This window comes from Symsagittifera roscoffensis, chromosome 4, assembly GCF_963678635.1.
Source record: "Symsagittifera roscoffensis chromosome 4, txSymRosc1.1, whole genome shotgun sequence".
Lineage (NCBI taxonomy): Eukaryota > Metazoa > Xenacoelomorpha > Acoela > Convolutidae > Symsagittifera > Symsagittifera roscoffensis.
The window spans coordinates 52,662,539-52,685,456 of NC_087065.1; the positions used below are offsets into that span (position 1 = coordinate 52,662,539).

Consider the following 22,918-nt stretch of genomic DNA (forward strand, 5'->3'; position numbering starts at 1 on the left):
TTATTTTCATTTTTTTATTCATGGAAATTTATATTGCAATTTAATCTTCGTGTTGTAAGAGAATATTAATTCTGCCAACCTTCTGGGCATTACCGGATAATCACTTGTGGGACTTTTTTCGAGTGCAATGAATCCAAATCGAAAGTGCCGATTTCGCATTCGATGTTTTTCTCGTAAATGACTCAGTTTTGAACAATACTTTCAGCCAATTCATCGTTATGAGATTAACACATAAGATCATTGTTTTCAACCAAGCATTTTCTCGTCTACAAACATTTTGTTTGTTTTGACATCCTTTTGTTTGAGCAGGTTAACCGGCTGAACATCAGACGGAATGTCACTCTTGAATTAAACAGATCGGTTCATATTAATTGAAAATGTACAAGTATGATCATTGGGTCAGAAAAATACAGATGGGCAAAAGTTTTTTGAATAAAAACAAGGTACGGTGATGTGTACATGCGTTAGTTCACTGTTTTTTTTTTTGAAATTAAGACGGGATCCAATTACCAAACTTGTACCGTTGAAAGACATTGATTTGAGAGCCATAAACTGAAGCAATTCTTGTGTCGTGGCTTGATAATTTAACATGTCGTCTACCTCTTTGAAGCGAATGTCGATGCCGGCCGTTGTAACTGCCGCTTCTTCTGAAGAGCTCTCCGGGGAACAATCTATTTGGAAACGAGTTCAGGTGAGTGTCCTTAGAGTTATCTCGGTGGCTAAACCCGACATACATCAAGGTTTGTTTTCTCTGTCAAATTTAGTCTCTCTCTTTAGTCTCGTATTATTTTGCATGGAGATATAATTTGCTGTAATGGGAAAGAGTCCAATTTTTTTTGTTCAATTCAATCAATCAAATTTCCTTGAGCAAATGTTTGGGAAAAATCAAATGTTTTAGTAAAAACCTAGTATTATATAGTTGTTGAACATCTTGATTATTGAAAAGCAGTCATATGCATGAAAGTTTTTCATGATTGTTCCATGATTTTCGGAAGCTAATAATCGGAAGTGAACATAGAAACGTAAAATGAAAACAATGTAATAAGCAAGGATAGCCGGTTGCTGTGCAAGTAGCGCAGAATGATCCGAGCAGCCTGAATTAAGTAGGCTTTAATAAAATTCTATGTTTCTAATAAGTTTCTATGCTTTTTTAAAATAAAAATATCAATATTTCTTTTCTTATACTACAACTCCTTCACGCTTCGTGAATTGGTCGGAAAAATAACAATTCTCTTATTTGGTTCATTGTTTTATCCTTTTGTTTGCTGCGTTTTGCAGGATACTTAAAGCTTTTCCAGAAAATTTGTTTGCAGTTTGAACTTATCATTTGTTGCATTTGCGATAGTTTTAAGGTCTTAACTACTGAGTATTTGAGGTTTTTGATTGATTTTTTCAAAAAAATTTCAGTACGTTTAGATTAGAGAAATTTAAGATTGCCAACACTTTAGTTAGGTGCTGTCAGGTTACTCTCAGCTGATGCAAATTTTGCCTTCAAATGTGACTGCTCAAATGCTTTTATATTCCGAGATATGATTTTGTAATGATTTTCAAAAAATTTGATTTATATTTGGTTGCACGCCTTGCTTCCAAATATGACTGCCCAGTTGCATTTGGTTTCCGAGATATGACAATTTCATAATTTTTGCAAAAAATTTCAGAAAATTTAGATTTAAATAAATTCAGTCTTTGAAATTTTCAGTCCTGTCGCTGGGTGCTGGCAGGATAATTTTAGAGGTTGCAAGTCTTGTATCTAATTGTGACTGCTCAAATGGTTTTAGTTGCCGAGATATTATTTTTTAAATGATTTCAAAAAAGTGAAATGAAAATTATCTCAAAATTGAAATTTCACAACTTCAGCTGGATGCTGCCAGGGTAATCTCAGGGATTACGAATCTTTCCTCGGAATGAAACTGCTGAAATCTTTTTAGTTCAGAGATAATTCAAAAAAATTTAATTCATAAAAAATGTTTTTCAAAATTTGAAATCGTCGACCCTTTGGTGGGTTGATGCCTGATTACTACCAACACATGCAGATGTGGCCGACATCCTAATGTGATTGCTGAGTTTTTCAAATTTCACGAAATTGGTGTTTTTCATAATATTTCAGATGTTTTCGATAAATTTTCATTAAAAAAAAATCTTTCTCAAAAAGGCGGGTTGATGTCATTTTTCTCCCACGGGATGCAGAGGTGGCTTCCAAATATGACTGCTCGAATCCTTTTAGTATGTATCCCTCTTTCGTTGTGCTGTGATGGTACTCCCAGGCGATGAACATCTGGCATCTAATTACGACGGATTTCGCTTGCTTATCAAGCGTAATCAAATCGGAATATAGTTTTTTTTTCGTGTTAACAACTTGTTTAACAGAATTATTTGAACCATTTGGTATCTTAGTTCGTAATAAATTCAAGTTTGTAAAAGTTTTCGGCCGATTTAGTCTTTAGGTAACGAATATGTCTGTGACGCCAAAGGTCGTGGGTTCGAAACTGCCCGGACCTCTTTATTTTTCAAACGGGAATTAGTCCGTTTCAAAAAAAAAACCTTGTCCGCTTATTATTGTGTGCTTATGCTTTAACGGCTTAGTTGCCGTATTGAATTTTTGTTTTAAATTTTTTTAAATTAAAGTTGTTTTTGGTGTTTTGATTTACCTCTGCTCTTTGTAATTTTACTAAACTATGCATATATATTTTTTTTTAAATTTGTTCTGCCCAAATGCTTTCGGCCTATTTTTTTATTAGCTTAGTGACCTAATTTTCGAGTCGTTTCAACGGAAAAATATATTGCCCACCTCTATATTGCACAAAATGCTAAAAATCTTAAAACAAATGTAGGTCAAGTTTTTCATGTTTAAATTTTTTTTCCAGCTTTTTTCTTTCTTTTTTTCCTATAAAATGTCGGCTTTTTGGCCTCATATTGCGTCTTTTGAAGAGCGAAAAAAGTTTCGTGTGAGTGTGTGTTTGTGTTTTGAGTTTGAGAGGGACCTACTAACTTCTTATTAGTCTTTAAAAAATTTTGATTTTTTTTCGGCTTTTTTTTTGGGCTTAATAGTTTTCGTCCTATATTGTATCGGCTTAGTGGCCTCATATTGTTTCATTTGACGAACAAAATAAGTGTTTTGAGGGTGATGTGGACTTACTAATTTTTCGTATATCTGTAGTCTCTTTGATTTTTTTTTGGCTTAAAGGGTTTCCGACTAGGTATTTTCGGCTTTGTTACTGTTGGCTACAGTATCTTCAGATGCTTATTACACATTTTTTTATCTTGGCATGTTTTTGTTCAAAGTTATTCTTATTCATTTTATTATATCTAGTTTTTTTTACCTTTTTTTTCTGGTTTTGTATCGCAAGTGGTGCGAAGCTCAGCTTCGCCTCTGTGTCAACATTTTTAGGCTTCCGGGATGAAGATGTTTATGATTTTAAAAAGTTTCGATCAACTTAAGATTTAAATTGAGAAAAAGAGTTCGTAAGTTATGGTCGGTTAAACTGTTGATAGCAGCAAAGGGTATACGTGCAGGCTATTGAAAAAGATTAAATAAGTTAAACTAGAATCTGAATTATGAAATCAATTATTTTACAAATGAAATCGTTTCAGAAGTTTTTAAAGGTCAAATTTGCATTTCGATCCCGTCTGCCATTTCAGGGATTTGTTTCTGAGCTAACAATGCGATGATCTGAAACTCCTTGGACTTGATTTGATTTTTATCGTTCAGTTTATGAAATAAAAAGCGTTGCTAGATGCCTCCGTCTAATTTTACAGTGGCATTAATTTACTTATTTTTAATGCGCACTTGCGATAGCAAGTTTCTTGTTATCGGGAACTAGACTTTGTTCCCGTGAGCAACTTCTTTTAACACCTTCTTAATTGAAATTGATGTTGCTTCATTATCAAATCTGACCATTATCTAGGCCGCATCATACTTGTTCTGAAGGTGATGAAGTTGCTTTTGCAGTCTATGGCGAGGGGTTCGAGTCCTGGCTGGACCTTTTTTCAGTGTCTGCAATTGAATTTTTTTCCGGAAAAAATTGATTAGTCGGGCTATAGGTTGTCGGCTTATGCTTTGTCGGCTTAGTTGCCCTACCACATTTTTTGGCATTGTAACCAGTTTCTTGTTTCCTACAAATCAGTTCGCTCGGTAGTGAAAAATAAAATTTATTTATTTTTAATTGCTCAATTGTTTTTTATGACAACATATTACTTTGTCATTTTTTGTTTTCGGAATAATTGACGTCTAAAAGCGCAATGTCGGCTTAGTGAATATTAATGACTATGTTTCTCGTCTGGCTCTCTGAGATTGGACAGTTCGTATTTCAGAAAAAAAAATGTTTTTCTTATGACAATAATGTCCGTTGCCATTTTTTGTTTTCAGATGAATTGGCGTTCATCCACCGTTTTGTTGACTTAATGGACGCTCAAAAAGTAATAAAAGCTTGCTTAATGCTAGTGGTTGTGTTTCCAGTTTGTTTTTCTGAGATCGAGTTTTTCGTAACTTGATTTTTTCATGACAATAATTTCTTTTGTCATTTTATGGTTTAAGATCCATTGATTTCTAACCACGTGTGGTTGGATTTGTGAACGCTCGGAAAATACTAGAAGCTTGTTTAATGCTGGTGGTTGTATTTCTCGTCTGTATCTTAGACGTTGAATGTTTCGTATTTCCAAAAAAAAGTTTCTTTCCTAAAAAAAACTTTTTTCCCATATTTTTTCCATCTTGCTGGCTGTTTGGTAGCTTGCAATGTCACGCTTTTGTTATATCGCAAAAAATTCGAAGCTTCACATCGCTTCTTTGTTTATTTTACGTATAAGCAATTATCAATCTCATCAATCTGTTGAAGCACCGGGGGTGCATGACACTCTAGTGAATGAATTGAATCCTCTGAATTCCTGGAAATCAAGTTAAAAAACTGTTCTGGGTTTGATCAATTTTGCATTTAATGGCAAACTCGTATCTTTCAAAACGTCTCTTGAACCCCTACTACTAATTTTTGATGATCTACTGACTTCTGAAAAACATATGGGTGCTATTAATTCCACGTGTTATTTCCACATGAGATTTCTCCACACGAGAATCTTGTGATGCTATAACGTCATCTGATTCTTAGCACGCTAGGCTATTGTAACTCACTTGTAAGTTAAATATTGGTACACTCCAGAAGACACAGATTTTCGTTGCTCGCTTCATTTCAACTTTTATCGTTTCAGCAGTACCAGCCTTCATCTACCTGATCGTAACTGGCTTCCTGTATTTCAAAGAATTATGATTTCCTAACAGTACTGTTTTTTTTCCATCAGAACATGTTAATTTCATATAACTTCTTGTTTAATAAAAACATATCTAGGAATGAATACTTTTACAAACAATAAACTATGTAAATTAAACTGCACGTGGCACCAATTATTTCATTGTTTTTTTTAAAATTAGCTTCATAAGAAAAAAATATATAATTACAAGTAACTTCTGAATCCATCGAGCGATCTAAGAATTGGTAATGATTCGTGTTTCTGTAGAAGGTATGTCTTTATTCTTTCTTTGGTTTTTTTGCGAGATGTGATGAGTCTGAGATCTTTAGTCAGTGAATTGTTTTTTTTTCCAAAAAAAGTTTATTTCCTAAAAAACGTATTTTTCCATCTTACTGACTGTTTAGTAGCTTGCAATGTTATGCTTTTGTTATATCGCAAGTGATTCGAAGCTTCACGTCGCCTCTCTTTTTTTTACGAATAAGCAATAATCACGCTCATCAATTTGTTAGAAGCACCGGAGGTGCATGACACTCTAGTCTGAATGAATTGAAACCTCTGAGTTCCTCAAAATCACGTTTAAAAAAGTGTCTGGGATTGATCAATTTTGATCATTTAAAACTGAATGAATGAAAATCATTAGGATAGAGAAAGAAAACTATTGGTCCGAGAACTGCCTTGTGGCACTCCATGGTTCAAGAATTCTCATGCGGATATTTGATTCGTTTTTTTTACTGCTTGTTGGTGAGTTTTCATAATGTTGTCGAAAATTGTTACAGCCGTTTTTGAGAAACACATTTGTTCATTTTTTTAGAAAAAAAATATCGTGAGATATTGATTTAAACGCTTAAGCAAGATCCTAAAAAGAATTGCTGACATGTATCCATTGCGACAATTGAAATTCAGAATTTCCATCAAGTTGATTAAAGCGTTGAGTGAAGATTGTTTTTCTGAAAACCGAATTGCATATTATTTATCTTCATTCGCAAGTTTATCCATAGACCTATTCTAATATCTCATTACCTAAATGATTTTACATTTTTGACCAGAAGACGTGGAAAATCAATTTTCCTCCGCAGTTTACCCCAGTAGGAATTAAACAAATCGAAGGTGTAGCGAACAGTCTACCGGTGTCTGTGTATTAAAGTTAACACAGTTTCAAAAAACGCGGAGATTTATGAATTTTTTGATAAGCATGGATTCCTATAACAAAAAAGCACTTCTGATTTTCAAAAAGATAAATGGATGAACTTTTTTCGACATGTCGATTATAGAGGCAGCTCTATTGCAATCAAGAGGACAAAATTTTTTTAAATCTTTTTCGACATTGTCGATTATGGAGGCAGCTCTATAGCAAACCAAGATGATATACAGAATAAAAACTTCATATGATCAGATAATAAAGAAATGGCATTTAAATATATAAGTTACACGGGAGCAAAAAGTGTTCACAGATGAGAATAAAACGCTGATGCCTTCGAGATGCCGGGTTAGATAAATTTCAAGAAGTCGACAAATTCTTGAGTTTTTTCCCATTTTAGTTGCCGTAAAAACTTGGTTCAAAGAATGGTATATTTTGAAATAATTTTAATTTTAATGATGTATCTCTTACATCCACCTACATACCGACTATTTAGAATTCGTAATTTTTTGGTTTTTTAAAGATTAAGTAATGTTTTGGTTGATTTTCAGCTTATTGGGTGTCGAATTTAATTCTGTCGGCTAATTTACCTAGTGTATTTGTATTTTGTCTTCTTTTTCCGGTCAGATCTTTAACAAATTGATTTATTTTAGCGAATGTTTTTTAGGAAGCTTGAGTTCAACTTCTCCGAGTGTTTTTTGGTGCAGATTTTCAAAACTGAATATCATTGCTGATAAAAATTTGCTATTGAAAATTTTTGTCTACTAGCTTGCATTGCATCTTCTATCTGCTTTACTGCTTGCAATGCTATAGCGTTTTTCAGCAATTTTGGTTGAACAAAATAAAAAAAAATTAAATGAATTTTCAAAGTATAAACAAAACTGACTGAGGTAAGAAAAAGTTATTACTTGAATAAGATTGCGATTCTCAGCAGTCTGTTGATCAAATCACTTCAAAGTAAAATAAAGCTGGTTCAAAAATACAAAAAAGTGCTTCTGAAAATATGAGCAGATAAAGTAAAAAATACAATGTAGAAGTATATTGGCCATATAAACAATAGGAAAAGGTCGGAAGTCCATCTATCTCTTATTTAATTGGCGTTTCACGTGACACATGTTTAAGCAGTCCCTATGTTGACGTGTATGTCCGTATTTTTGCATGTTTAAGTTTCTTCAACGTCTTATTTTTTGCATAATTAACGAAAATTTTTTTGAACGTTTAAGCTATACCGTAGGTTAAGATGCTTAAGAAATTTCATTTGGCTCATGTTTAAGTCTGCTGGACTGGTAAAAGGCCAAAAAATTGAAAGATTTGAAAATTTTATATATACGTTCTATACATTCCTATATAGTGGGGCGCTGTTAAGTACATTTAGGGGTTGCAAATCTGGCGTTTAAGTATGACTGCTAAAATCCTTATATTGTTCGAGATATGGCGCTTTTATGATTTTTTAATTTTTTTCAAAAAACTTGGAAAGAAAAAACCCAACCGAACTTGAATTTCTTGACCCTATAGTGGGGTTCTATCAGGGTAAATTCAGGGGTTGCGAATCTGGCGTCCAAGTATGACTGCTCAAATCCTTATATTGTTCGAGATATGGCGCTTTTATGATTTTTTAATTTTTTTCAAAAAACTTGGAAAGAAAAAACCCAACCGAACTTGAATTTCTTGACCCTATAGTGGGGTGCTATCAGGGTAAATTCAGGGGTTGCGAATCTGGCGTCCAAGTATGACTGCTCAAATCTTTTCATTTTTCTAGATATGGCGTTTTTATGTTTTTCTAGTTCTTTTGAATAACATTCGCTCATTAATGCAAAATCATGAATGTTTAGAGCTTTTTTTTGAGACTAAAACTAATAAGCAGCAAGTTATAGCTCCTACTGAAACATGGCTGAAAGATTATATGGAGTTTAGTATTTTCACATTGGCAGGTTACCCGTCTTCTGAAACAGTGAATAGGAACAGACGCAGCGGAGGTGTTGTCTTCAACGTAAGCTTAGCTATTTCATATAATAATTAAAGAACTGACTTCAGACGAATTGCAAATTTTCACTATTTTATGCGAAAACAGCGGAATGAAAAGTTATCTTACTATTGTCTTTAAAAAACCTCAAATGAACAATTCTTGATCAATTACAATTTCATCTGTTTGAATTGAGAATTCAGCCTGGAGATATGCGCACTGTATCTGGAGACATGAATGTTGATGTGTCTAAGTCTAAAAGTGACTCTCTAAATCTAGAAATCAGCCTACTACTGTTTGGGTTAAATTTATTGAAAAGTGAAAGTACTCAATAACGAAAAGCAGCCAGTGAACAATAGATGTGTTTTTTACCAATTTTCATTCGATAGTCATGGTCCAGCTTAACTCAATATTGGATCACGAGGCGGTAAAAATTGAAGCACCATTTCTAACTGAAGACAAAGTTTTGCTTTAAAACAAAATCTTGAAACTTGAGATAACTGGAACGTTTTGGATAACCATGAGACTTTGTTGAAATTCAGTTTTGCGCTTTGACAGACCACTGAAAAAGATTAAGTGAAAACAGGATATTGAAGGTACGAGTGCTTGCTTTTCTCAGCTCCTAATAGCTATCCAATCTACTTGTGAAACTTTCATTCCTAAGCTCCCAATCAATAAAAATAGGAAAAGTTGGACAACAGCTAAAATTAAAAATGAGAGTAATAGAATGAATAATTTCTACAAAAAAAAACTTGAACAATAAGAGCGATTGTAATCTTAATTAATTCCAGGAACAACAAAAAGTTTAAAAGCATGTGACGAAAATAAAAAAAACTCTTTGAGAGAAGACTTGAAAGCAAGAGCCATAAAAATTCGAATTTTTTTTATAAAGTCATAGGTGAAATTAGAAAAAAGGAAGAACAAATGAGTTTAAAACACAGCACTCCGAGTGTAGAAGAATTTGACGATTTTTTAAATATGAAATTGGTCAGAAGCTAATCGGAGGTAATACAACACCACAAAATCTAAAAAATGTTGTAGAGAATGAGAATACAATGTTTGTTGAAATCCTGTTACCCCAAGACGTTTATGAGGTAATTAAAAGCCTTAAGAAAAATAACAGCCTGGATAGTTACAACCAAACTAACAACCTAATCGAAAAAATTAGTCCGGTTATATCTGAGCTCCTGAGTTGCCTTTTTAATCAATGTGTAGAGTTGACATATCCTTTATTTTTTAAGATTGCTGAAGTTCAATCAATTCATAAAACTGGCACATTGTCAGATTGTGATAACTACAGAACTACATCTATTCTACCAATTATGGGAAGGTTGTCGAAAAAATAATTATAAATCGCTTGTGAGGTTTTCGGAAAGTTTTATGGGAAGGTTTTCGAAGAATTAATTATAAATCGCTTGAGGTTTTCGGAATAAATATGATGTACTAGTAGCATTTCAGTACGGACTCCAAAATAAAAAAAAGTACTGTTGATGCCTTTCAAAAATCAGTGAACAAATAGAGGAGAACTTAGAAGATAATTTTGGCTCCGTGTGTACGTGTATTAATCTTAGAAAATCGTTCTTAACAGTTGTCACAAAATCTTACTGGAAAAATGCGAACTGTACGGTTTATGAGTTAAAGTTGTTAATCTTTTGAGGTCATACCTAGAAAATCCTAAACAGTACGATAGTTATAACAATTCATTATCAGACACCAAAACAATCTACTGTGGTGTAGCACAAATAAAACAAGAAATCAGCAGCAGCTGAATACTGATACAAGCAATGTTGAAAATTGGTTTTTGGAAATTAAGCTTGCCATAAACAAGGATAAAAACGCCGCCATAGAGTTTCACAGGAAGAAATTTCTAAACAAAAGATCCCATGAGTACTTAGGTCTGAGTCCATTGGTCTAATAATTGATGAAAAATTAAAATTTCGAAACACTCATCGATAAAACTTTAAAAAGGGTAGCCAAGCCTTGCTCGATGATCTATCAACTCAGATTTTATTTGAACATATCTACAGTGCTCAAGATATACAAAATTTAGATTCAACCAACATATCAATATAGTGTACTGATCTATTTCACAGCTAATGAGACAAACTTTTAAAAAGTTAAAAAGCCGGCAAAGTGTCGTGTGAAGGAACTGTTTTAAAATTCTGTTTGGTTTGATAGTAACAAGTATATAAGCTTTTTAAACTCATGGTTATCTTGTGGAAATAAAAAAACTTCAGGAATAAGTTAGTGAACAGGAGATAACAGATACTATCAAAACAGGCAAAAAAACTGCGCAGCTGAAATAAGTTTACTGCAAGAGCAAAAATTAAATCGAAATTAGAGTTCGTATTTTGTATAACAAGTTCTTGCAATTGGATAAAAATTTTCTTCTTGAAGCGTTAACTATTATCAATGAATCTTTTACTCGTTTTTTCATAAAATAAGAGATATTTATTTGTGGCAACGAACATTTTTAAAGTGTGTTGTTTAATTTCCATCCCTTTGTTATAATATTTTTCGTCATTTTATTTTGATTGCTAGAAAACACCAAAATAAACAGATTTTTTTCTCTTCAAGTTTTTAATATATTTGGAGAAATTTTGCGGGCCTTTTGTCTATATGATCTTAGTTCAAAAAGTAGACGAATAGATTTTGCTCATGGAGGTGTCACACGACAGGCTGATGCCTTTTTGGTGTTCTCCCAAGTCGAACCTAATTGTAAACGTGCGTTTTCATAGAATGTTTGGTTACAAGTTTTGGCCTTAAAAAAATTGTTAATTATTGTTTTTATCTGTGTGGTATTGCACTTGGTGTGTTACATAAATATAAAACACGTTCTAACTTGAACTAATGCGGTTTAACACATTTGTTTGAAACTCGTACACAAAACTCTACTGGAGCGTTTAATTTCGAGCCAGCAACTGAAATTTTTCTGAAGATTTTTAACTCATGTTCAGGCGACGAGCATTAATGAATGTATTTTCATTCCCGAATCTTAACATGAGAAATTAATTAATTATAAAAGCAAAGCCGGGTTACTTAATTTTTAAGAAGCTTGGTAATATCCTGTATTGACTTCTTTGAGAGCGCTGTAGCGTGGCTAAACTTAATTTATATCGTTGAAACGCATTTTTTCTCGGAGTTATCGAAATTTTCTATTAAGAATATCTCACAAAAAATTTTGGCGCTGTACAATAACAGTGCAAATACATTTTTGAATAGATTTTAAAAAACGGAAGAAAAATTTCAAAGACAAAACTACCAGATATTTAGAACGAATATGCGGATTTGTTATTTTTGTCGTATCGAGTTTGGCTGATCCGTTTCGATCACATAAAACATAAACATGTTTTTATCAGAAAATAAAAACTCTGAACAAAATTTTAGATAAAAAATACTAGTAATTGAATGTTTCAGTTGTTAAAAACACGCACTACTTCAAGCCTTTCTGCGTCCCAAAGTTGTGTACAGTGTTGAATCTGGCTCAATTTTTTAATACGACAGATAGAATGCCGATCAGGGGCGGATTTAGGGGGGGGGGGCGCGGACGCCCGCACCCCTTCAGGGATTCGACCCCCTGCCGACCCAAAAAGTCCCCCCTTTGGTAATTTTTAAGAACTCCATTTTTTGCCGACCGACCCTAAAATTTTTCTAAAGGCGCCTTTGGCGCCAATATATACTAACTTTGAGGGGGAGCGCGCGCCAAAAAACGCGATTTTTTTGTCAAAATTTTTCAAAACGTGCCTAAAAACGGCGTTTTTGACCGGTTTTTTCAGAAATTTGCCTCCGGCGCAGAAAATTTGGCCATAACAGGGACCTTTTAGTGCTTTAGAAGAGCTCGGAAAATCAATTTGGTCGACCTAAAAAAAAGGTCGTCAAATTTTTTGAAAATTTTTTGAAAATCCGCCCCCCGCCCCTTGAAAAAATCCTAGATCCGCCCCTGATGCCGATATAAGTAGTTTTTATCTAAGCTCATCTGTACTATCAACCTTTGCTCAGTTTTGGATAACTACAGAAATGACGTAAAAATTGAAACAACTTCACATCAAATTTGGGTAAAACGCATAAAACTTCACATTAAAATCGGTTGAAAAATCCAGAGGTGCTTCTAATCGTGTTGTTAATCGTAATGATATACCATTTATTTGCCTAATTTTTGTGGTAAGTATTTAGGCGTTGTTGTTAGTAACTTATTTTGTATCAATCGAGTTATTTCGGAGTATTTATCAAAAATGAGACATTTATTTCCAATAACGGTTTCATTTACACTTGCGAAGCGAGTGTATTAGTACGAACCTTCTTTTTTTCCCAACCTAAGTCGCAATTATTGGTGCAACTTTTGGGTCACCTTTACAGCTTTTTCATAGCATGTGCTTTGACATTCGAATCGCAATAAGTTAACACAGTTGATTCATTTTAAACTCATCAAATGAACCAAAAAAAGTGATTTGTTTCAATCAACAACAATAATGAAAACTCGATCTCAGAAATTTTCTAGCTCAATATATCTCACAGTTTTTTGAAACGCATACTTTATACATATTGTGGCTTTATGCTTTGCGATTTGGTACATGCAAAGTTAATGTGGATGCCTTTAGTCTCTTGTATTCCAAATCATTACTTGCAAAATTGAGTCTATTTGTATTTGTTGCTACTTTTGCTGAGCATTGGCAATTTATTAGCATATGTAGCTGCTTTATTCGCAACTAGTGCTTTTGTCGGTTGTTAGTCTTGATTGGCTGCATGGTTATTGCGTGAGACTCAATTTATCTTGATTGCAGTAGGTCGCAGATTCGAATCCTACACGTAGCCGAGTTTTTGTTAATTCGAAGTTTATTTTTACTTTTTCTTATTTCATCTGATAGAGCTGCTTTTTGATCGTGTTCTCGCAAGTGTTTGCGAAGCGCAGCTTCGCCTCTGTGTGAAATATTATAATTCCGATATCAGACCAATCATACAATGTGTGGTCTCTTGAAACAGGTAAAGCTCTTGTGGTCTCTTGAAAATTGTACGACTCATTCATTTCAAATGAAAGTATAAAACTATCACGAAAGCTTTCTATGAAAATAAAATGTTAACTGTTCTCAAGCTCTATGTTTATGATCTTCTCACTTTTTGAATGCGCTTTTTAAACCAAGGAAGTCTCATTTTTTAAAAATTATTTGCTTGTACCCAAAATTTTTGCAAAAAATGCGCGTAAATCGAAATTTACTGTGTCATCCATTCTGTAAACGTAAGCTGAAATCGTTTTCTTCAAAGAAGAGGGTCTTAAGCTATTGAATTCACTAAGTGAGAATGATTTGCTCCCTAAAAATTCAAGTCGTATGAGTGTTTCTGAAGATTTAAAGACATCTGTATTCTTGGAAATGCAGATTTGGTTCAAGAAACTTTTTGCCAATTTTTTTGCTATCCCAATTAGTAGTAACATCATTGGCTGAATGCTACCAGAGGGCTGTCTTAGAGTTTTTATTTCTGTGCTATAAATTGAGCCTTCTAGGGCTTCTGGTTTTCGAGATAACGCTGTTTTTATGATTTTCCAGTAATTTGTCAAAGCCCTAAAAATAGTAATGAAGGTTTAACTTTTTGTCATTTCAGGGCATTGCTGTGACAATCAAAAGCACTAAGAATTAAATGCGAGATTAAATTCGTCTGAAATTGAAAACTAAAAAAACTGTGGACGAGATAGTTCATTTTCGAGTGTTTTTGACCAAGCAGGTTTTTAATACTATAAACAGTGTTCAATTTCAGGGCCAGTTTTCCAGTAAGAACAAGCAACTCAGCAACCGGAAAATATGTGCTGCTCTATTTTTCCGAGTGGTATTCCCACTCGTGTTGACCTTACCCTTTTTCACCCGAATCGACCTCTTCTCCTCTTTTTTCATATTTTTCTTCTTCGCACATCCCTTTATTCCGTCACCCGGCTGCCCAATTTTCCCAACAAGTACAAAATTATATCTCATTTTACTGGGTTTAGTCTCTTTTTTTACTTTCTCCGCTCAAATTGTCAATTTGGTGCTTCTTTACTATTGGCCATACTTGCGTGACTTAACATGCACTGACGATACTGAAAGACTTCTGCGTCAAATTGGACTTGGAAATATTTATCACGCTAAAGCACGTCACTATGTTATTATTTTGGTTCCCGACTTGATTATTTTTTTGGCCGTTTTGACCGCTTTCATGTTTCAAAAAATATGCCGAGCCAAGCCTTCGAGAACTTTCATAAATGCGAATGAAGGCATAAAACGGGCAATTCTGGAGTCCAGGCAAAGTGATGAGGAAAAGCGCAGGTTCGAATTCAGCGAGTACCTCAAACCCCTGACATATATTATGTCAATCTCAGCCATGATTACAGCCGCGAGTTGTTTTCCGTCACTTGTCTCTCTGATTTATTTAATCTCTTATTTGACGATCGGAACCTTACGAGCTATGCATGTCCCATTTCGCAGATTTGTTCCAAAGATAAGTTTGCTGTTGACTGTGATTAGCAGTCTGCATTTCATAACAATGTACGTTTTGCAGTTTGAGTATATTTTCGATTTGGTTGATGACGAGGACAATAAATGGCTTAATTTAGTCGGAATTTCCAAATCGGTGAAGTATGTATGCAAAAACGAGACAATTGATGACGAAGCTTACGACCCCTTAGTCATAATTCACGTCGAGGTTTACAAAGACCAAATTATTAATATCATGAACCCGTTTTTTGTCCTAATGCTGTTTTACACCATGGCCTATCAGTGTAAGTTTTATTACTTATTCTCGAAATACAGCGACAGTAATGAAACTAAGAATGAAAATAAAAGATCAAAAAAACCCAGTCAAAGTGGGGTGTTCAAGCCGGGATCCTTTTTGCACAAAGTTTTAGTCAAAACTAATTTTCTGACCTTGATGGGTTTTATCACGGGTCAGATTGTGGCCAACTCCTATTTATTATCAGTTGCGGTTATGATTTCGTGGAGTATTTTATGTCACGGTTTTTTGGCACTTGTGCTTCTTTTCATCGCAATTTACTTGTGGAGCCGAACCAATTCGAGTTTCAGAACCAAAAACTTTGCGCCCTTTCTCTGTATCTATTGTCAGCTCTACATAATTGTGCAGTATATTTTCAATTTCCGAATTATGGACGACGCGATACCTGATGAGTTAAACATATTGGGTTTCACCCTCGCGATGAGTGACATCCGTTTGAGACATGACAGGTAGGTGGTAGACTACAGTAAAATGCCCATGTTAATATATGTGAGGCGAAAATTCGTCGCAAGGGACATTTGGTTGCAGACGACAACTCGTAGCATTTGAAAAAGTGGCAATTCGGTGCAGAGCAATTTTCTAGGATAAATGCATAAAGTTTCATTAAGTTGATTAAAAGTAATGAAAGTAGGTCTTATATAGGTCTTGGTGATTTTTTTTTCAGTTAAGTTTGTTCACGTTCAATTTCAATTTTTCGCGGTTTGACTTTTGATTTCCTTGTAAGTTTAGTTCATTTCCTTTGTTAACTTCGAAAATAGAATTTAATTATCAGATTTCTCAGCGAAATAAAAATTTTATCTATTGATCTAGTTTTCTAAAATTCGTTGAGTTTTATCAAAAAGAGTAAATCAGAACATGTTCTCGAAATTCCAGGAGCTTTAAGGCTAAATTAATTTAATGGGAAATTCAAAAGTTGAGCTTTTATCATAAAACAAGTCACAATTTTTTTCTCTTTACTTGCTTTCAATTACTCTTTTTCAACTGTCTGTTGGTTATGTTCAAGAAAGGTTATTTCCAAACACCCTAATCAAAACAAAAAAGGAAATTTCGTTTTGAGGACAAAAACTTTAAAATTTTAAGCGTCGAAAGGCAAAATTTAAAGCGTCGAAACCTGAACGACTTATTTGGCGCCCTATTAAACTAATTTTGAGTCTGATGGCATTTTGGTATAAAAAAAATCAAAAAATAGGTTTGTTGAAAACGCATCTTTATATATTTGGTCACTGAAAAAATGAAAATCTCATCAGTATAAATTTTCCTTGCTGATATAGCGTTTCTGCAGCTGAATCAGCATCGCATTAAAATGTTTTAACTGTTTTAATAACCTAGTTATGTCATTATTTTGCTCTCATTGGCATTGTACTGTAATCTATCGGCAACAGGTCAATGACCTTCTATATTGGAGCACAATGTCTACACTTGATTGCCTTTTGGCAACTTCTCTACACGTTTTTTGAGAGTCGCTACGGGAAGAAAAACGAGCCGGAGCCTCCCAGAAACGAACGGCGGTTCGGAGCAGTCGAAGTGACGATCAACCAAAGGCGATATATTACGTCATTATTAACTGAAATTACCAAATATCTGATATTACATCAAAATCTTAAGCTTAAGACAATCTAGAATAACTAGTTTGATTAGGAAAAGTCAAGTTTGACAGAACTCGAATGTCTTTTCACAAGCTCTCGTAAAGGATAAATTGAATATAAAATAGACTTTCGCCAATTTTCAAATTATTGATTAAAAACATTTTTTTCTGACTTGAAATGAAGATTCGTTAATTTAACAATTAATCCGTTTTATGTAAGTATGTAAATGAGCACTAAAATGATGTTAATATATCGCCTGACTTTAATTGCGCAGTTTGGAAGACAACATCAGAACTGGTCGAAGGAGTACTCTAGCTGCCATCTCAATCTCAGTCCAGGCCAGTGATGTGACAATTAAACACCGCCAAAATTACTTAAAGCATAATTTTTTTCCTTATAAAAACTTTGCTCCGATCTCTCACGGAATGAGACGAAAATTACGGTTTTTTGCTTAATTTCAAAGTATCCCAAAGAAGCACTTTATTGGGCGTAATGAGGGAAGTATCTTTCTGACACCCTGTTTGGAAATAACTTTTTACCCAGCATTAAAGGGCTTTTTTTCGATTGCTGAAACCAATTTCAGCTTTAATGTGAAGAAAAGTTGCGGGGGGGGGGGGGGCGGAATGCTGTGTAACGGGCGGACTGTAAAGGGGGTTTCGTAGCGTACAGCTCCTCGGGATTCGACCACTCAAATGGTCCCCCGTAAGTGGTATTATTTCATGTGGCACATTTTAAAGAAGTTCGTATGTTGGCATATTTAAAAAGTCCATATGTTTGTATGTCTAAACTTTTTCAACGTATTATTTGCATGAATTTTTAACGAAAGTGTTTTTGCACGTTTAAGCTAAATCGCATATTAAAATAATCAAGAAGTTTCATTTGGCGCATGTTTAAGAAGTCACTATGTTGGTCTGATTAAAGGCCAAAACATTGCAGGGGTTGAAAAGTTAATTCAATTCCGCGTTTCAAAATCTGTTGGAGCGCGAATGCTTTAACTCTTACATTTTTTCCTATAAACTATCCAAATTTTTTTTTCACAATTTACTGAACTAATTTTGAAATTCTCGACCTTATAGTGGGGTGCAGTCAAGGTACTTTCAGGGGTTGCAAATCTGGCGTCCAAGAGTGACTGCTCAAATCATTATAGTTTTCGAGATATGGCGTTTTTTATGATTTTTCAATTTTTTTTTCAAAAAACTTAGATATAAAAACATTAACTAATTTTGAATTTCTCAATCCTATAGTGAGTTGCTATCACGGTACGCTCAAGGTCTGCAAATCTAGTGTTCAAGTATAATGGCTCAAATCCTTTTGGTTTTCGAGATATCGCGTTTTTTATGATTTTTTCTATTTTCTTTCAAAAAACTTAGATATGCAAAAAACTAACCGAATTTGAAATCCTCAATCCAATAGTGGATTGCTATCGTGGTACACTCAAGGTCTGCAAGTCCAGCATCCAAATCTAATGGCTCAAATCCTTCTGGTTTTTTGAGATATCGCGTTTTTTATGATTTTTTCTATTTTCTTTCAAAAAATTTAGATATGAAAAAACTAACCGAATTTGAATTTCTCAATCCTCTAGTGGGTTGCTATCATGGTACGTTCAAGATCTGCAAATCTATTGTTCAAGTATAATGGCTCAAATCTTTTTGGTTTTCGAGATATCGCATTTTTTATGATTTTTTCTATTTTCTGTCAAAAAACTTAGATATGGAAAAACTAGCCAAATTTGAAATGCTCAATCCAATAGTGGGTTGCTATCGTGGTACACTCAAGGTCTGCAAATCCAGCATCCAAATCTAATGGCTCAAATCCTTCTGGTTTTTTGAGAGATCGCGTTTTTTATGATTTTTTCTATTTTCTTTCAAAAAACTTAGATATGAAAAAACTAACCGAATTTGAAGTTCTCAATTCTATAGTGGGGTACTGCGACAGTATAAATTCAGGGCTTGCAGATCTGACATCCAAGTTTGAGTGCTCAAATCCTTTTGGTAATAGAGATATGGCGCTTCTTATGATTTTTTTTTTTTTTAAATTTAGATATATAAAAAACTAACGGAACTTAAATTCTGAACCATATGGTGATGTGCTGTCAGGGTACACTCAAGTGTTGCAAATTCTCTCTCTAAATACCACTGCTCATTTAATTACGGATTCCGAGATGTGGCGGTTTTAATTATTATTATTTTTTTTAATTTTAGATAAAAAACAAACCAACAGAACTTGAAATTCTCATTTCTAAGGCGGGGTCGTGTCATTTACAGATCTACGTTGGAAATCTGCCCTATAACCATGACTGCTCAAGTAAATACTTTTGGTTCCGGAGATGTGGCATTTTTAAAGATTTTTTTTTCAAGAAACTTGAATTTAAAAAAAACTAACCGATCTTGAAATAGATTCTCTTTTATTATTACTTTTTCACAAAAACTTGATTTAAAAACAGCTAATAGAAATTACAATTCTTAACTTTATGATGGGATGATGTCAGAAAACAATATAGGGTAGCAAATCTGCTCTCTAATTTCATCTGCTCAAATCATTCCGGTTTCAGAGATATGGCGTTTTTTTAGGAAAAAGAAACCGCTGATAGATGAGCCCAGTTTGTCTTCACGGTTGCATTAAATATTGCTTTTTAGTACATGTTTTAGGAAGCTTTTTTTACTTTTAACGATCTATTGGAAGCACCGTAGGTGCGCTTTGCTTCATGCGCTAATTTTTCTAAAGGTGCCCTCGGTGCCATTATATACTAATTTGGAGACAAGAGCGCACGCCAAAAAATGCGATTTTTTAATCAAAACGTTTCAATCAAAGCACTTCTTGGATAATTTTGACCAATTTTTTTTGGCGCGCGCTCCCCCTCAAATTTAGTACATATTGGCGCCCAAGGCGCCTTTCAAAAAGTTTTAGGGTCAATTAGCCAGAAATGAATATCACAAAATAGTTCAAAGGGGGACCCTTTGGGTCGGCAGGGGGTCGAATCGTTGAGGGGGCGTCCGCCTCACCCCTTAAATCCGGCACTGAATATGAGTATCTTTGTATTGCGCATTTGCTAATCCTCTTTATTGATTGCCGGTGTTTGGAAGGTTGTAAGAGATCATGTGCCAATAGTCTAGTCAAGATGTTGGACTCCAAATATATCGGTAGGAGGTTTGAATCTTGGAGGCGGATATGTTAGTTTATGATTTATTCCTTAGTTTAGCATTTCTTGCAATTTCAAAAAAAAAGTACATTTTGCCGTTTTGTCGCTTATGTTACGATGTGCAGCTTCGCCTCTGTCGCCAAAAATGTTAGTTAGAAAACGTTTTATCTTCTTTTTGAGTTTATATTCTGTCTTCAGAATTTTCTCAGTTGATAAATTGCTTTTACCCCTGCAGTGAGCAAGGGTGTTGCAACCGGTTCCTAGACTTTTTTTGTAGGGAACAACTTTGTTCACAAGATTTTACTCGTGAAAATTCTACACATGTTTCAAGTTACTTCATAATAAATTAAATATCACTCAACCATCCAATGCATCTGGCGTAGAGGTAACCCGCCTGCTTGAGATGACAAAGGCTTTTCGTTTGAATCCGGCCGCGACCTGCAAACTAGAAATTCCCAACTACCATCCTTGTTTTTTGGGCTATCATCCCTGTCGGCTTAGTTCCCGTAGCACAGATTATTTTTGAAGGTTGAGCTTTCTTCTGAATTTTTGATTGTCAATTCTAAAGCCCAGTTAGTGCAGGTAATTGAGTTTTTGCGGAATTTTTGTCGCAACCGATTTTGTATCATTTCAAGTTTTTCTCCTTTCTTTTTTTGTTTAACCGGCTAAAGCCGGCTTTCGGTGTAAATATAAATGGCTTACTGGCTTTAGATTGCGTCGCTGAATAAGCGAAACATGTTTCCTCTGCGTGTGAGTTTTTTTGAGGATGTAATTTAATTTTTAAGTTTTTCAATAAACATTTTTTTTGGCTCATTGAGTGTATGCTCAAGTTTTGTCGGCTTTGTTACCGCTTCGTATATTTTGTTTCAATGCAAACTTTTTTTCAATTGTCTTATTTGGCACGTTTTTTAAACAAAAGTGAAGCTTATACAAAAGAAATTTTTTGAAACTCTTTTTTGACTAACCGGTTTCGTGCTGTATTTCAAGTAGTGTGAAACTCTGATTTGCCTCTTTGTTAAAGCTCTGTTTTTCTTAAATTGTTTCCTATTATTGATTTAGCGAAGAACTTTTTTCCTGCTTGCAATTATTACTAAAATTTTATGAAGCTCCATTTGAAATTAAGTAAGCGGTAAGTTTCTTTAATACTTGGTATGTTGCTGGTTTTTATTGATTCTCAAAATGTAATTTTTAACTACAAATATCTCGTTATGTCAGTTTTCTAAGCTCTTCTTAAATTGGCAGCATTTGGAGCTCCTGTAGTGCACTTTATCTTAGAAAGCTTCGCCTGTGTTAGAAAATTTTGGTTGGTGACAATCGCTCATTTAAGGGGCTGCTCCAAGGAATTGGATTTCGCTACAACACTTAGGAGTCTTCTTCGGCAGCGAGAGAAAGGGAGCTGGCTACTTTTTGCAAATGGCTATTAAGTTTTTGTGGGACCATGCGCCGAAAACATGCAAATTTTTGTGAATACCGTCCAAAACGTGTCTTTGATGTAGTAATGAGATCTATTTGTCTCAATTGGATATATAAGATATCTTCGTCAGTTATCTTTGCCAGTTTTCGATATATTCATTTTAAGTGAAGAAGGCGACGAAAATTGAAGTTCATGAATTGTTAGTTCTGATTTAACAACTTGGGTATCTGAATTACTGAATCATTTGATAGCTGGGCTTATGATAATTGTCGGCCTATCATTTGTTTATTTTATGTTTTGTGGGTTTATTCGCCACGGCACGGATTTTTATTACCCTTGCGATAAGCAAGGGTATTGCAATCAGGTACTAGACTTTTTCCACGTAAATAACTTTGTTCGCAGGACTCATCTGGACTCCTTGCTTCATAATGAATTCAAATTTCTTATGATCCCCTGCATACTTAGCCGGGAGGTAACACATACGTCCTGGGTTCGAATCTGAAAAGGACCTGTTTTTTCCCCAAACGGGTAGTATTGTTTCAAATAAAATTGTCGGCCTAATATATTTGTCTGCTTATGTTTTGTCGGCTTACTTCCCACATCCTAAAGTCGTTTTTTTTTGCTGTAGACGATTTTCATTGTATTTGCTCCTAGTGTTTTAGCATTTTAAAAATCCGTCGGAATCGAAATTTGATTTTTACATAGGTTGTAATTTTACCAACTCGATTTGTTAACATTTTTTTTTTCAATTTTTTTCCGGCTCAATCAGCTTCTGCATATTTTATATTGACTCAGTGGCTTCTTACTGCGACGTTTCATGACCGAAAAAGTTTTTTGTGCGTGTGTGCTCTGAGGGAGAATTTTTTTATTTGATTAGATTTTTGTTGCGATTTTATGTCATGGAAGGTTTCTGCTCACGGATTTTTGGTTTTGTTCGGTGGTTAGTTTTTTTTCTGATGCTAATTTAGCATTTTATTGGCTGGGCATGTTTTTTATGTAATTTATAATTCCTCATTTTGATAGATTTAATTGTATGTATATTGATAAAATATCGGTTTTACTTTTTTGCTGATGGTTTGTGGCCTTATGGTTGTCGATTAAGCTCTCAATTTAGTTTCCAAATTTTGTTTACCACCTTGCATTCATTACATCTATTACTTGCTTGGATGCTATTTGGGCATTACATGTATTTTTTTTTCAATACGATTTTGGCGAAAAAATTTGATTGATTTTCAGCTGATTACCTGTCATCTTTAATTCTATCGGCTCATTTATTTATTACTTTGTTTCCTATAAATTTCCGATTGATATTGATAAGACTTTGGCGCCGAATTTAAAATTTTGAATGCTCATATTTAAGCCCTTTTGAAACTTATTAAAAGTTTTAATAAATTTATACAAAAAAACTTTTAATTTTTTGTTTGTCTAGTTTTTTTGTCAAGGGTAACAACGTTCGAAGTCAAATTTGATATTTTTTGAGCCTCTCGCTGTTTTAATCCGAATTTGCCTCTGTGTGAAAATTTAAGAATTTTTAATTTTAATTCGAAATCCGTTTGATACAGCCGCCCTGCTATGGTGTAAACAAAAGAAGTCCAAAAAATGGGGCAAATTTTTTCTTTAAATGTGTGATATACAATTTCTGGACGATTTTTTTTAAATGTTTTGTTTTTTCGTGTCCTTCTCCTTT

General features: G+C 34.2%; 1 protein-coding gene across 1 annotated transcript in view; it reads left to right on the forward strand.

Annotated features, from left to right (window-relative positions):
• Positions 1-308: 308 nt before the first annotated feature.
• The window catches only part of LOC134844938 (piezo-type mechanosensitive ion channel component-like), a 28,461-nt gene continuing 5,851 nt past the window's right edge, over positions 309-22,918 (forward strand). Inside the window, exons 1-5 of the mRNA XM_063861762.1 lie at positions 309-385; positions 531-691; positions 14,088-15,541; positions 16,475-16,633; positions 16,953-17,025. Coding sequence (XP_063717832.1) covers positions 590-691; positions 14,088-15,541; positions 16,475-16,633; positions 16,953-17,025 — 1,788 coding nt within the window. The 5' untranslated portion in view covers positions 309-385; positions 531-589. The remainder of the gene's footprint in view (positions 386-530; positions 692-14,087; positions 15,542-16,474; positions 16,634-16,952; positions 17,026-22,918) is intronic.